The sequence below is a fragment of the Heterodontus francisci genome, chromosome 2 (assembly GCF_036365525.1).
Source record: "Heterodontus francisci isolate sHetFra1 chromosome 2, sHetFra1.hap1, whole genome shotgun sequence".
NCBI classification, from domain to species: domain Eukaryota; kingdom Metazoa; phylum Chordata; class Chondrichthyes; order Heterodontiformes; family Heterodontidae; genus Heterodontus; species Heterodontus francisci.
In genome coordinates, this window is record NC_090372.1 from 207,510,181 (window position 1) to 207,524,790 (window position 14,610).

Here is a 14,610-nt window from a genome sequence, read left to right on the forward strand (position 1 = left end):
GCTGGCGCCCTTTTTAAAGGGCAACCAGCCCTGCCGGAAATTTAAATTTTTAAAGATACAACCCCGCTCCCCCCCCCCCCCCAAAAAATATAGCGAATAAAACCCTAACGCCCTTTTCATACTACCCAATAAAAATTACATTAACTATTTGCCCTTTCCCCCCAAAACACTTACCTTTGAAATCTGCCCTTCCCCCCAAGACTGTACAAAGTTTAAAGTTCACCCCTTCCCATCATCCCTTACATTCATTACATATATTTGACCCCATTCCACCCCCCCCCCCCACCTTACTAAAAATATTCTCTCCCCCTCCCCACCAGTGTCATGCCGACTTTCCCCAGACGGGGAAGTGAAGGCGCAAGAGTGCTGGCCACGGCACTGAAGATTGCGGTGGGTCCAGAAGACTGGAGGTGAGTGTATTTAAATTTATTTATTTTATTGATTTACATATTGAAATTCAGGTCCTGTCGCCCAGCGGCTGGGGGGCCGCCATGGAGCCTCGCCGCCGCCAGGAGGATCAGGCCAGGCCCTCCCGCCGTCAAGCTCCGTGGCAGGCCTCTGCCGGAACAATCTTCCAGCCCCTCCAGCCACGGAGCCCAACTTCGGGGGTCCGGTAAAATACGTCCCAGGATTACAATGCATGAATGTAAAAGCACAAAGTGTGGTGAATAAGGTTGGTAAGAATGGGAATATGATGTAGTGGCAATAATGGAAATGTGGCTTAAAAATGGTGAGGACTGGGTACTTAATATACCAGGATATAAAATGTTCAGAAAAGATGGAGAAGGAGAAAAGGGAGGTGGGGTGGCAGTCCTGATTAGGGAAGACGTTGTAGTGTTGGAAAGAGGGGATATCCTTGAGGGCGCAAGGACAGAATCCATTTGGTTAGAGTTGAGAAGCAGAAATAGTCTGATCGCACTATTGGGGGTATTCTATAGGCCTCCAAAAAGTGAGAGAGAGATAGAGGAGCAAATCTGCAGGGAAAATCACAGGGATGTGCAAGAACTATAGAGTGGTGATATTGGGGACTTTTAATTACCCAAATATCAATTAGGATAATGTTAGAATAAAGGGTAAGGAGGGGGAGGAATTTCTGAAATGTGTTCAGGAGAATGTGTTCTCAGCCCAACTAGAAAGGAGGCACTGCTGGATCTGGTGCTGGGAAATGAGGTGGGCCAGGTGGACCATGTCTGTGGGGGAATACTTGGTTAAGAGTGATCATCTTATCACAAAGTTTAGATTCGTAATGCAGAAAAGCAAGGAACAATATAAGGTAGAATGTCTAGATTGGAAGAGAAGGAACCTAGTCATGGTAAAATGGAACCAAAGATTGACAGGAAAAACTGTAACGGAAAATGGGTTATCTTTAAGCAAGAGATGCTTCAGATACAGGCTCGGTACATTCCAAGAAGTGAGAAAGGTAGGGGAAGCAAAAACAGAGCTCCTTGGATGATGAGGGAGATAGAGATTATGACGAAACAAAAGAAAAGAGGCTGTATGATGCATGTCAGATGAATTCTTAAAGTGAGAACCAGGTCAAATACAACAGACTGAGAGGGAAAATGAAGAGGAAAATAATACAGGCAAAGAGAAAATATGAGAACAGAATGGCAGTTAACATAAAAGGGAACACAAAAATCTTCTATAGGCATGTAAATAGTAAGCGAGTTGTGGAGTGGAGCCTATTAGCAAACTTAATATATGCTTAAAGGTGCAGGGCAAGGCTAGAATATTTAATAAGTACTTTGTATCGGTGTTTACTAAGGAAGAGGAATCTGACAACGTATCAGTAGAAGCAGACAGAGTAGAGGCAATGGATAGGGTAAAAGTTGACAGGGAGGTGTTGCTTAGGGTGGATAAGATGGCTTGCATCCCAAGTTGCTAAAGGAAGTGGGGATGGAGATAGTGGAAGGGCTAGCCAGAATATTCCAATATTTCCAAGATATGGGGGAGGTGCCAGAGGATTGGACAGTGACGAATGTGACACCATTATTCAAGAAAGGGTGTAAGGACACTCCTAATAACTACAGGCCAGTTAGTTTAACATTCAAAGATCGATGCCCATGCACTCCCAGGTCCCTCTTTTCCTGCACACAGTTTAGAACTATGCCATTAAATCTATATTGCCTCACACTATCCCCTCTGCCAAAATGCATCACCTCACACTTGTCAGCATTAAATGCCATCGGTCACTTGTCTGTCCTTTCTGCTAGCCTATCTATGTCCTGTAGCAGGCAATTTGTATAATCCTCACTGTTTGCCACTCCTCCAAGTTTGGTATCATCAGCAAATTTTGAAATTCTACTCTGTACTCCAAGATCCAAGTCATTTATATATATCAAAAAAAGCAGTGGTCTTAGCACTGACCCTTGGGGAACTATGATTCAGTCATAACATCACTGTCTACCATCCTCTAGTCTGAAAAATGATCGTTTACCACATCTTGCTGTTTTCTGTCCTTAAGTCAATTTTTTATCCAAATAAACACTGACCCTCCTATTCCAGGCTTGTGCTGCAGTTGGTAGGATATAGCATTTGAAAATCATTTACTGACTTTCACTGCTAGTGTGAGGTCATTGAACTTCTTATGGCACTGCATCGAGGTCCTTGGAGCTTGATACTTGCACTGACCTCCACGGCTATCTGCTCCCAATGCCTTTTGAGCATGTGGAGGGCCTCCTGGTCCCCTGGAGATACAGGATCTCTCTCCTACTTTCCATCTTCTCCACCAAGATCTTTGTGTGCTATGTCAGAAAACCTTGAAGCCCATTGTCTTTCACATTGTGGCATTCCTCATTGTCAGATTCACTTCCTGCACAACTGCCAACACCTGCTCCAGCTACAATGCACCTCCCCTTTAAAAGGTATAAGGTATCTTTAAGCAGTGCAAGCTAGATTTAACTTCTCACTCACGATATTGGCCACTGCTCAGATGACCAGCCAATCAAACAGCACGGTTACGGTGGCTGGATGCTAAAATCATTTAAAATAGCAAGCAGTACGAAGTCGACATGCTGCCTGTATTGCAGTCAACGTGCATAGGTGAAATGCACATCACGATTCCCTACCCGTTTTCAGGGGCTGTCCAATTTAGCTCCTGTACAGTTTGCAATTATCTGAAGCAGGAGAGAGAATTTGAATGGAAAGCAAAACAAGCAAGAATGAATTTCATGTCTCCACTTAAGCTGTTATCATTCTGGTGAAAGGATACATGAAAAGACTTACAAATATAAAAGCTCAACTAAGATATAAAAATATAGATATTATGAATCTTTGGAATTCTCTACCCCAGAGGGATGTGGATGCTCAGTCATTGAGTGGATTCAAGAAAGAGATCGACAGATTTCTAGATATTAAAGATATCAAGGGATATGGGGATAGTGTGGGAAAATGGCATTGAGGTAGGAGATCAGCCATGATCTAGCTGAATAGTGGAGCAGACTTGAGGGCCCAATGGCCTACTCCTGCTCCTATTTCCTCTGTCCAAAAGTCATTTGACACTTTCAGTAGAAGATATTAGAGTTTTTTGAAGGATGTAACTAACAAGATAGATAAAGGTGGACCAAAAGGCATTCGATAAGGTGCTACATAAAAGGTACAAGATAAGGGCCCATGGGGTCGGGTAATATTTCACCAAAGATACAATGGTTAACGGACAAAAAAGCAGAGAGTTGGGGAAAATGGGCGGCACAGTGGCGCAGTGGTTAGCACCGCAGCCTCACAGCTCCAGGGACCCGGGTTCGATTCTGGGTACTACCTGTGCGGAGTTTGCAAGTTCTCCGTGTCTGCATGGGTTTTCGCCGGGTGCTCCGGTTTCCTCCCACATCCAAAGACTTGCAGGTGATAGGTAAATTGGCCATTGTAAATTGCCCCTAGTGTAGGGAAGTGGTAGGAAATATGGGATTACTGTAGGGTTAGTATAAATGGGTGGTTGTTGGTCGGCACAGACTCGGTGGGACGAAGGGCCTATTTCAGTGCTGTATCTCTAAATAAATAAAAAATAAATAAAATGGGGCATTTTCAACGGAACATAGGAAGATAGGAACAGGAGTAGGCCATTTAGCCCCTCGAGCCTGTCCCGCCATTCAATGAGATCATGGCTGATCCGCGGCCTAACTCCATATACCTGCCTTTGGCCCATATCCCTTAATATCTTCGCTTAACAAAAATCTATCTATCTCAGATTTAAAATTAACAACTGTTCTAGCTTCAACTGCTGTTTGTGGGAGAGAGTTCCAAACCTCTACCACCCTTTGCGTGAAGTGCTTCCTAACATCTCTCCTGAACGGTCTGGTTGTAATTTTTAGACTATGCCCCCTAGTTTTAGAATCTCCAACCGGTGGAAATAGCTTATCTTTATCTAGCCTGTCTTTTCCTGTTAATATCTTGAAGACTTCAATCAGATCACCCCTTAACCTTCTAAATTCTAGCGAAAACCCAGGCCTAATTTAGAATTAGAATTAGAACATTACAGCACAGTACAGGCCCTTCGGCCCTCGATGTTGCGCCGACCTGTGAAACCATCTGACCTACACTATTCCATTTTCATCCATATGTCTATCCAATGACCACTTAAATGCCCTTAAAGTTGGCGAGTCTACTACTGTTGCAGGCAGGGCGTTCCACGCCCCTACTACTCTCTGAGTAAAGAAACTACCTCTAACATCTGTCCTATATCTATCACCCCTCAACTTAAAGCTATGTCCCCTCGCTCACTATCCACCCTATCTAACCCTCTGATTATCTTATATGTCTCTATTAAGTCACCTCTCCTCCTCCTTCTCTCCAATGAAAACAACCTCAAGTCCCTCAGCCTTTCCTCGTAAGACCTTCCCTCCATACCAGGCAACATCCTAGTAAATCTCCTCTGCACCCTTTCCAAAGCTTCCACATCCTTCCTATAATGCGGTGACCAGAACTGCACGCAATACTCCAGGTGCGGTCTCACCAGAGTTTTGTACAGCTGCAGCATGACCTCGTGGCTCCGAAACTCGATCCCCCTACTAATAAAAGCTAACACACCATATGCCTTCTTAACAGCCCTATTAACCTGGGTAGCAACCTTCAGGGATTTATGTACCTGGACACCAAGATCTCTCTGCTCATCTACACTACCTGAACATGAGGCTTAGTAAGCTTGCAACAAAGTGTGACAGTACCATTTGCTGCAGCTTCTTTACTCTGAAGCTGGTGTTTGAAGAACACAGATAAAACTGGATGATTTAAGACAACAAACACACAGCCACATTAGGTAAACAAAATCAGGAATCAGAAATATATATCGGAGAATACAGCATCATAAAAAATCACAAAGGTAATTAGACATAAAGGAATACATTTGTAGCAGCTAGTTCATCTTTCCTTAGAAACCTATGGACCCACCATCACAGAATCCAACTGCCTCTTTAAGTGATTCCAGAGTGATGGCCACTACCATTTAAATAAGTGAATAAAATAATAGAAAAGAAAAATGCTCTTCTCACTTTTCTTCTTTCTTTTCTAACTTGCATGAAAATAACCTAGTTAATGCCTAGTTCTAATTAGAAGTACATGGTATTTTCTGGACAGAATAAAGGAGCATCCCAAAACAAAAGTAATCAGACAGAAGAATACTCATGTGTTTGCCTCAGAATTTTATAACAGAAGATGGAATTCTCGCAGTAACCAGCATTTAAACATGCTTGAAACTGAAGTTTTATTGGGAGTTTACTTTAAAATGTCATGTAGCCCATGTTCCACATAAGATTTTTAATTTTGCATATCATAGGGTTGTAAGCAGATTGACCCACTTGATGAAAAGTAGACAGAGGTTACTGAGAAATCTTTCCTTTAGCAAGGAATAATTTGGCTCAGTAGAAAAATGCAAATATGAATGTAAACTGAATAGAAGATGTTTACAGTTAACAGGTACAGAACTAAGAACTAATGCTTCCAATCGCAGTAAATTCAGCCAACAACTCTCCATGGATTTGTTTGTCCGCAGCTCACACACTGGGCCACCACTTACATTACAGTAATAAATACACTCAATTAACAGCAATGGGCTGAACCTTCTGTGCCTACCGCCAAGGGCCACAAACCACAGAGCCGCCACAACCTTCCAGATAGCAGCTCATTGGAATGGCCGGGGCCCCCTGATGACATGGAGGAGCGGGCTGTTTGTCTCCGGCAATGACGTCAGCTGCCTGTGTGCAGGTGCTGATGCCATTTTTAAAGGGTTTTGAGCCCTACGGCAGATTTAAATACTTAAAGAGAAATTGAATTAAAAAATTCAATACATTTATTTTGCCCCTCTCCCACCCCCGAGTAACCATAAAATTATTAATTTTCCCTTTCCCCCTGCCTCCATTGATCAGCCGGATTATGGCCTCAGCAGCTGACTTGTATACCAACTGGAAAATTCCAGTCGGTGTCGGGAGAGTGGCTTTATCAGGCCCTTTAATTGCCTTAAATGGTTACCTGCCCCTCGTGGGTGGGAATCCGTCACCCCATCCTCCCGGAAATGGTCCAGAGGCAGGAACATGCTGGTAAACTGGCACGATGGCTGATAGCGGGAAATTTCTGGCCGGCTCTGTCTCCGCAACCAAATGAAAATATGGTCCCATGGCCTAAAAAGTGGCTTGCGCCTAAGTTCCAACATGAGCCCAATGGCAAGCATGAGCTACAGCAGCAAAACTGATGAACAAGATCATGCGAAATTAAAACAGAAAGTGCTGGAAATACTCAGCAGGTCAGGCAGCATCTGTGGAGAGAGAAGCAGAGTTAACGTTTCAGGTCTGTGACCTTTCATCAGATTTCCAGCATCTGCAGTATTTTGCTTTTATTATCATGCAAAATTAGTTGTTTTGCATCACTAGGCTGCAAGTGGATTGCTACAGTTGGCAGTTTTATTCCAAAAGGCAGTGTGCGTATGTTTGGGCCATGTACGTGGATGCTGGGTGAAATACACCTGAAATGAAAGACCCAAAATTCTGGGGCCAGAGAAGGTGGAAATGTGTCTAGAAATTGGGCAGAACCCAGTTCTGCCAGGATTCCATCCCAGTTACTGTAGATCTTTAAATCTGTTTGGGGAGCAATAGGTAGGTCTTCTTGCCTTGGCATTTCACACCTCCTAGCAAGCATTATTGGGGTGAGCACTACTCAAGTGCCCATGATAGTTATGCGATTAACCGGTTCCCAGTATTTAGAACAGGATCTCCAGCTTGTGATTAGGATGAAAGGGGACTCCACGCAGCCATACTTGCACCAATGAAGTGGACCTCAGGAATTTCAGGGCCTAAGCTCGATACCACATGACCACTTAGGTTAGGCACCATAACTCTAGCTCAAAAGACAATGCATTCAGAATGCAGCAGGGAATGGAAGAAGAATTGGTGGAAAAATGAGAAAATAAAGAAAACAAAGACTTGAGCATTATACTATGCACCGATAATTTAGATTATCTCAAATATTTTGTGTAAAATATCTAGGGGTTGAATTTCTGTACGGCTTCTCCTGATTATCTGATCTAACGGGCTACATTTTGTAGAGGAGGCTGGGCTCTCAGCATGATCCTTGGTGACAAGGTTTCCAGCACCAGGATCTCCATCCCTTTAAAGACAGGCATTTCTTTGTTATTCATTTTATTGTGGGATGTGGGCATCCCTGGCGAGGCCAGCATTTATTGCCCATCCCTAATTGCCCTTGAACTGAGTGGCTTGTTAGGCCATTTCAGAGAGCATTTTAAGCGTCAACCATATTTCTGTGGGTCTGGAGTCACATGTAGGCCAGACCAAGTAAGGACGGCAGGTTCCCTTCCCTAAAGGACATTAGTGAACCAGATGGGCTTTTACAACATTTGACAATGGTTTCATAGTCATCATTAGACTAGGTATTAATTGAATTCAAATTTCACAATCTGCTGTGCTGGCACTCAAATCCATGTCCCCAGAGCACTATCCTGGGTGCTAGATTATTAATCCAGTAACATTACCACTACGCCACTGCCTCCAAGAGCTGCCGATTAATCACAGGACCAGCAACTCAGCAGTATCAGCAGTAGTGGCCATTGCCGGTTGTAAAGACTAGGGGCTAGGGGGAGTGCTGGGAGGTGCACTGTTTCCCGGCTGGGGCCCAAGGATTGCCCACAGAGGCGGAACCCCTCCCACCCCCACTACGTCCTCCCTGTATGGCAGAGGCCCCCCCTGCTGCTGGTTAAATCCCAGCAGTGGGGGGATAGAGGCCCTTAAGTGGCTGTTAATAGGCCACTTAAGGGCCTCAATTGGCCTCTGGACGGGAAGGCTGTCGTTGACCTAACCTGCCCCTGGGAAAATCGCTTGGCAATTGGGAAGGGGCAACTCCACTCCGCCACTGTCGTGATTCTGTAAGCCCCTTGCCTCTGTCCACGTCCTCAGGGGGGGCCATAAAATCCAGCCCAACATGGATGCAAGTTCCTTGGAAACCCCAAAAAGTGGTGTAATTTCTCAGGTTCCCACAAATTTTCCACTGAAATTTCAGTGGACAATTGGAAGAACTTCAGTTCACAAGTTTCAATGTGATAGCTGAATGTTAAGGGACCACTGATATTTAAACGCTGCTTTGATCATATAATCTGAATATTTAACAAAAACATTATTATACTGGACTAGTATGGATAGCATCACACCATACTGCTCTTATGATGACTTCATCAGTTACAGGACAACATTAATAGACACTCTGTTTCATGACATGGAGCGTATATTCTCTCTACATAGGGGTTCACATTGCTTTACTTAAAGCTGGAGAACCTGGGCTTATATTAGCAAAACCTGGGGCTTAGTGACCTCCAAAGGTATTTAAGGATGGTTGGAGTTTAACCATCTAAAACACCAGCTCAGAAAAATGGCAATATTCCTGTTGCTATGATCCTCTTACCTCTTAGAACATTAACTTGTGAGCTGAGTGAAAACAATCATATTTCTGTGGTCATCTCCCTCCAAAACAAGTATACCGTTTTGGATACTGTTGAGGGAGATGGCTCACCAGGGGAAGGCAGCAGTAGCCAGGTTCATGGCACCGTGGCTGGCTCTGCTGTTCAGAAGGGCGGGAAAAAGAGTGGAAGGGCTATAGTCGTAGGGGATTCGATTGTAAGGGGAGTAGATAGGCGGTTCTGTGGTCGAAAACGAGGCTCCCGAATGGTATGTTGCCTCCCAGGTGCACGGGTCAGGGATGTCTCAAATCGGCTGCAGAACATTCTGAAGGGGGAGGGTGAACAGCCAGTTGTCGTTGTGCACATAGGCACCAATGATATAGGTAAAAAACGGGATGAGGTCCTACAAGCAGAGTTTAGGGAGCGAGGAGCCAAGTTAAAAAGTAGGACCTCAGAGGTAGCAATCTCAGGATTGCTACCAGTGCCACGTGATAGAATAAAAATGAAAGAATAGTCAGGATGAATGCGTGGCTTGAGAGATGGCGCAGGAAGGAGGGGTTCAGATTTTTGGGACATTGGGACCGGTTCTGGGGGAGGTGGGACTATTACAAATTGGACGGTCTACACCTGGGCCGGACTGAAACCAATGTCCTTGGGGGTGCTTTTGCTAACGCTGTTGGGGAGGGTTTAAACTAATGTGGCAGGGGGATGGGAACCAATTGAGGAGGTCAGTTGACAGTAAGGAGGTAGTAACAAAAACCTGTAAGGAACTAGATAATGAAGTCAGTGTGACTAAGGGGAAGAGCAGGCAGGGAGCAGATGATGAATGTAAAGGGACTGGTGGTCTGAGGTGCATTTGTTTTAATGCAAGAAGTGTAGTAGGTAAGGCAGATGAACTTAGGGCTTGGATTAGTACCTGGGAGTATGATGTTATTGCTATTACTGAGACTTGGTTGAGGGAAGGGCATGATTGGCAACTAAATATCCCAGGATATCGATGCTTCAGGCGGGATAGAGAGGGAGGTAAAAGGGGTGGAGGAGTTGCATTACTGGTCAAAGAGGATATCACAGCTGTGCTGAAGGAGGGCACTATGGAGGACTCGAGCAGTGAGGCAATATGGACAGAACTCAGAAATAGGAAGGGTGCGGTAACAATGTTGGGGCTGTACTACAGGCCTCCCAACAGCGAGCATGAGATAGAGGTACAAATATGTAAACAGATTCTGGAAAGATGTAGGAGCAACAGGGTGGTGGTGATAGGAGATTTTAATTTTCCCAACATTGACTGGGATTCACTTAGTGTTAGAGGTCTAGATGGAGCAGAATTTGTAAGGAGCATCCAGGAGGGTTTTCTAGAGCAGTATGTAAATAGTCCAACTCGGGAAGGGGCCATACTGGACCTGGTGTTGGGGAATGAGCCTGGCCAGGTGGTTGAAGTTTCAGTAGGGGACTACTTTGGGAATAGTGATCACAATTCCGTAAGCTTTAAAATACTCATGGACAAAGACGAGAGTGGTCCTAAAGGAAGAGTGCTAAATTGGGGGAAGGCCAACTATACCAAAATTCGGCAGGAGCTGGGGAATGCAGATTGGGAGCAGCTGTTTGAAGGTAAATCCACATGTGATATGTGGGAGGCTTTTAAAGAGAGGTTGATTAGCGTGCAGGAGAGACATGTTCCTGTGAAAATGAGGGATAGAAATGGCAAGATTAGGGAACCATGGATGACAGGTGAAATTGTGAGACTAGCTAAGAGGAAAAAGGAAGCATACATAAGGTCTAGGCGGCTGATGAAAGACGAAGCTTTGAAAGAATATCGGGAAAGTAGGACCAATCTGAAACGAGGAATTAAGAGGGCTAAAAGGGGTCATGAAATATCTTTAGCAAACAGGGTTAAAGAAAATCCCAAAGCCTTTTATTCATATATAAGGAGAAAGAGGGTAACTAGAGAAAGGATTGGCCCACTAAAGGACAAAGGAGGAATGTTATGCTTGGACTCAGAGAAAATGGGTGAGATTCTAAACGAGTATTTTGCATCGGTATTCACCGAGGAGAGGGACATGACGGATGTTGAGGTTAGGAACAGATGTTTGATTACTCTAGGTCAAGTCGGCATAAGGAGGGAGGAAGTGTTGGGTATTCTAAAGGGCATTAAGGTGGACAAGTCCCCAGGTCCGGATGGGATCTATCCCAGGTTACTGAGTGAAGCGAGAGAGGAAATAGCTGGGGCCTTAACAGATATCTTTGCAGCATCCTTAAACACGGGTGAGGTCCCGGAGGACTGGAGAATTGCTAATGTTGTCCCCTTGTTTAAGAAGGGTAGCAGGGATAATCCAGGTAATTATAGACCAGTGAGCCTGACGTCAGTGGTAGGGAAGCTGCTGGAGAAGATACTGAGGGATAGGATCTATTCCCATTTGGAAGAAAATGGGCTTATCAGTGATAGGCAACATGGCTTTGTGCAGGGAAGGTCATGTCTTACCAACTTAATAGAATTCTTTGAGGAAGTGACAAAGTTGATTGATGAGGGAAGGGCTGTCGATGTCATATACATGGACTTCAGTAAGGCGTTTGATAAGGTTCCCCATGGCAGGCTGATGGAGAAAGTGAAGGCGCATGGGGTCCAAGGTGTACTAGCTAGATGGATAAAGAACTGGCTGGGCAACAGGAAACAGAGAGTAGCAGCAGAAGGGAGTTTCTCAAAATGGAGACGTGTGACCAGTGGTGTTCCACAGGGATCCGTGCTGGGACCACTGTTGTTTGTGATATACATAAATGATTTGGAGGAAAGTATAGGTGGTCTGATTAGCAAGTTTGCAGACGACACTAAGATTGGTGGAGTAGCAGATAGTGAAGGGGACTGTCAGAGAATACAGCAGAATATAGATAGATTGGAGAGTTGGGCAGAGAAATGGCAGATGGAGTTCAATCAGGGCAAATGCGAGGTGATGCATTTTGGAAGATCCAATTCAAGAGTGAACTATACAGTAAATGGAAAAGTCCTGGGGAAAATTGATGTCCAGAGAGATTTGGGTGTTCAGGTCCACTGTTCCCTGAAGGTGGCAACGCAAGTAAATAGAGTGGTCAAGAAGGCATACGGCATGCTTTCCTTCATCGGACGGGGTAATGAGTACAAGAGTTGGCAGGTCATGTTACAGTTGTATAGGACTTTGGTTCGGCCACATTTGGAATACTGCGTGCAGTTCTGGTCGCCACATTACCAAAAGGATGTGGATGCTTTGGAGAGGGTGCAGAGGAGGTTCACCAGGATGTTGCCTGGTATGGAGGGTGCTAGCTATGAAGAGAGGTTGAGTAGATTAGGATTATTTTCATTAGAAAGACGGAGGTTGAGGGGGGACCTGATTGAGGTGTACAAAATCATGAGAGGTATAGACAGGGTGGATCGCAAGAGGCTTTTTCCCAGAGTGGGGGATTCAATTACTAGAGGACACGAGTTCAAAGTGAAAGGGGAAAAGTTTAGGGGGGATATGCGTGGAAAGTTCTTTACGCAGAGGGTGGTGGGTGCCTGGAACGCGTTGCCAGCGGAGGTGGTAGATGCGGGCATGATGGCGTCTTTTAAGATGTATCTAGACAGATACATGAATGGGCAGGAAGAAAAGAGATACAGACCCTTAGAAAATAGGCGACATCTTTAGATAGAGAATCTAGATCGGCGCAGGCTTGGAGGGCCGAAGGGCCTGTTCCTGTGCTGTAATTTTCTTTGTTCTTTTCTTTGTTCTTTGTTAATCCTAATCTTCAGTCAAAGACTTACTACTTCAGGGGCCTTTATGAGACAAGCTGCTGGTCAATTAGCAGCAGCACACTGCACTGCTGGTCTGCATAGTTCAATAATGGATTATCAAGTCTGACTTGGAGAATCAAATTAATTCCAATTTCCCATCACCAGGTCACTCAACTCGGAGCCAACTAGCCAATAGAAATCTACTTATCTCTCGCTCAAAGTACATAGAAATACAAAGAAGATTCAACAGGAAATAAGTGTACTCATTGACAGAAGAACTTATAGCTGATTATTGTGGTGAAATTTTACAGGCAATTGACTGAGTGAGGACAAAAACATCCTGCTGATTGCATGAACATACAAAAATCCTCCACTGTCTATCACAGACCACTTGGACATTGACTGAATGGAAGTCTTCTTTCTGGTTGATGCCAGCCATTGGATTGACTGTGGATATCCTTATCTCAAAATGAGTACACAAAAAAACAACCAAATTTAATGTAAAGGCTATCAATGGTATTAAACTGTGGCTGCCATTGTTAATTTATACCTCTGTGGAAACAGATGAGCCTGCAACTCTTTTGGAAGAGTGCACCTTTCCTGTTTTGAATTCACCTAGACATAATACACTAGCTGAACTTGAGGCATCTCCCCAATTTGATTAGAATGAATCTGTTGCAAAAAAAGAAATTCAAGGCGGGTGTGGCCTTTACAGCCATCGACAGGGCATTTCTAATCATACAGGAGATTCTTAATTCTTCTGCTAGAATTTGGCACGGTTCAATAATTGCTTCAGTAAATCGCCTCACATTGATTATCCAAGGTAAGACATTGTACCAGAAAACATTTTATCTGGAATACTGTCTTTGCATGAGAATCACTTCCTATTTGTATCATTTCTTGTCTGAAAGGATGATGGCAGTCATTAACAGTGCAAAATGCTTGGTTGCTGCGCAATTGCTGACAATTACTTCATCCCATCAGGACCAATTCTGAACTGTGGTTATCGCCAACAGATTTTCAGGGCCTTTAGATACTTTGAAATTCCAGTGTAATCTGCTTTAATTGAATCCTGCCCAATTTTTGTATTTACAAATAGGTTCACTAACCTGTCAGAAGCTGATAACCTTCATCCACAACAGACACTAGTATTGAACCATGCACCACAGTTATTTCTAGGCATCAGATTATTACCAATCTTGTAAACAAGAGGCTCACCTGCAATGTGCTTTGGTTTACTGAATCAATATCACTAATATAATACATAAAGACAACAAGTGAATAGTAACATGTGACATGATTGACTACGGAGAGAAATAACACTCGCAAGTAACATATCTCAAACTAGTCTACACAAAATTAAATTATTCCAGACAGAAGACTGTGAGATATATTTTCTTCTAGATTCAAACGATACAATATGAAAGTGATTCCTACCATTAACTTTTAGAAATGCAGTAGTTTTCTGGTCCCCAGAATCACAGGTATATTCTCCTTGATCATCTGGCTTTAGGTTGTGTATAAGCAACAGAACCCAGGAACCTTCATGCTTCATTTCATACTTATCACTTGACTGAAGGAGCACAATGCCTTTCGTCCATTCCACTGCAGCATCAGGTTTGGAAACCTCACAGCACAGAGTGGCCATATCATCTTCTTCAGCTTCTGTGTTCTCAAGTTCTTGTTTGAAAAACACAGGCAGGACTAAGGGAGAGAGGAATTTAATTAGCTGATGATGTTGTTCAGTCAAGATCCAAGCTTGCCGAAGAGCACTGGAACCACTGATTAACAAATTCCATTTCCACAAAATATAATATTTTGTAGATCACCAATATTTATATCAATCTGGACTGGAGAAGATTAGTATTTATACACAAAAACTGAAATATAAATGACTGTCTTATAAAGATAAGTAGTTTCTTATCCAACTATAAATATGCTAATAACTAACAGTGCAATCAACATATCAATTCTATTATGT

General features: G+C 43.7%; 1 protein-coding gene across 1 annotated transcript in view; it reads right to left on the minus strand.

Moving 5' to 3' along the window:
• Positions 1-14,610, minus strand: part of obscnb (obscurin, cytoskeletal calmodulin and titin-interacting RhoGEF b) — an 868,128-nt gene that overhangs the window by 458,230 nt on the left and 395,288 nt on the right. Inside the window, exon 82 of the mRNA XM_068053434.1 lies at positions 14,067-14,333. Coding sequence (XP_067909535.1) covers positions 14,067-14,333 — 267 coding nt within the window. The remainder of the gene's footprint in view (positions 1-14,066; positions 14,334-14,610) is intronic.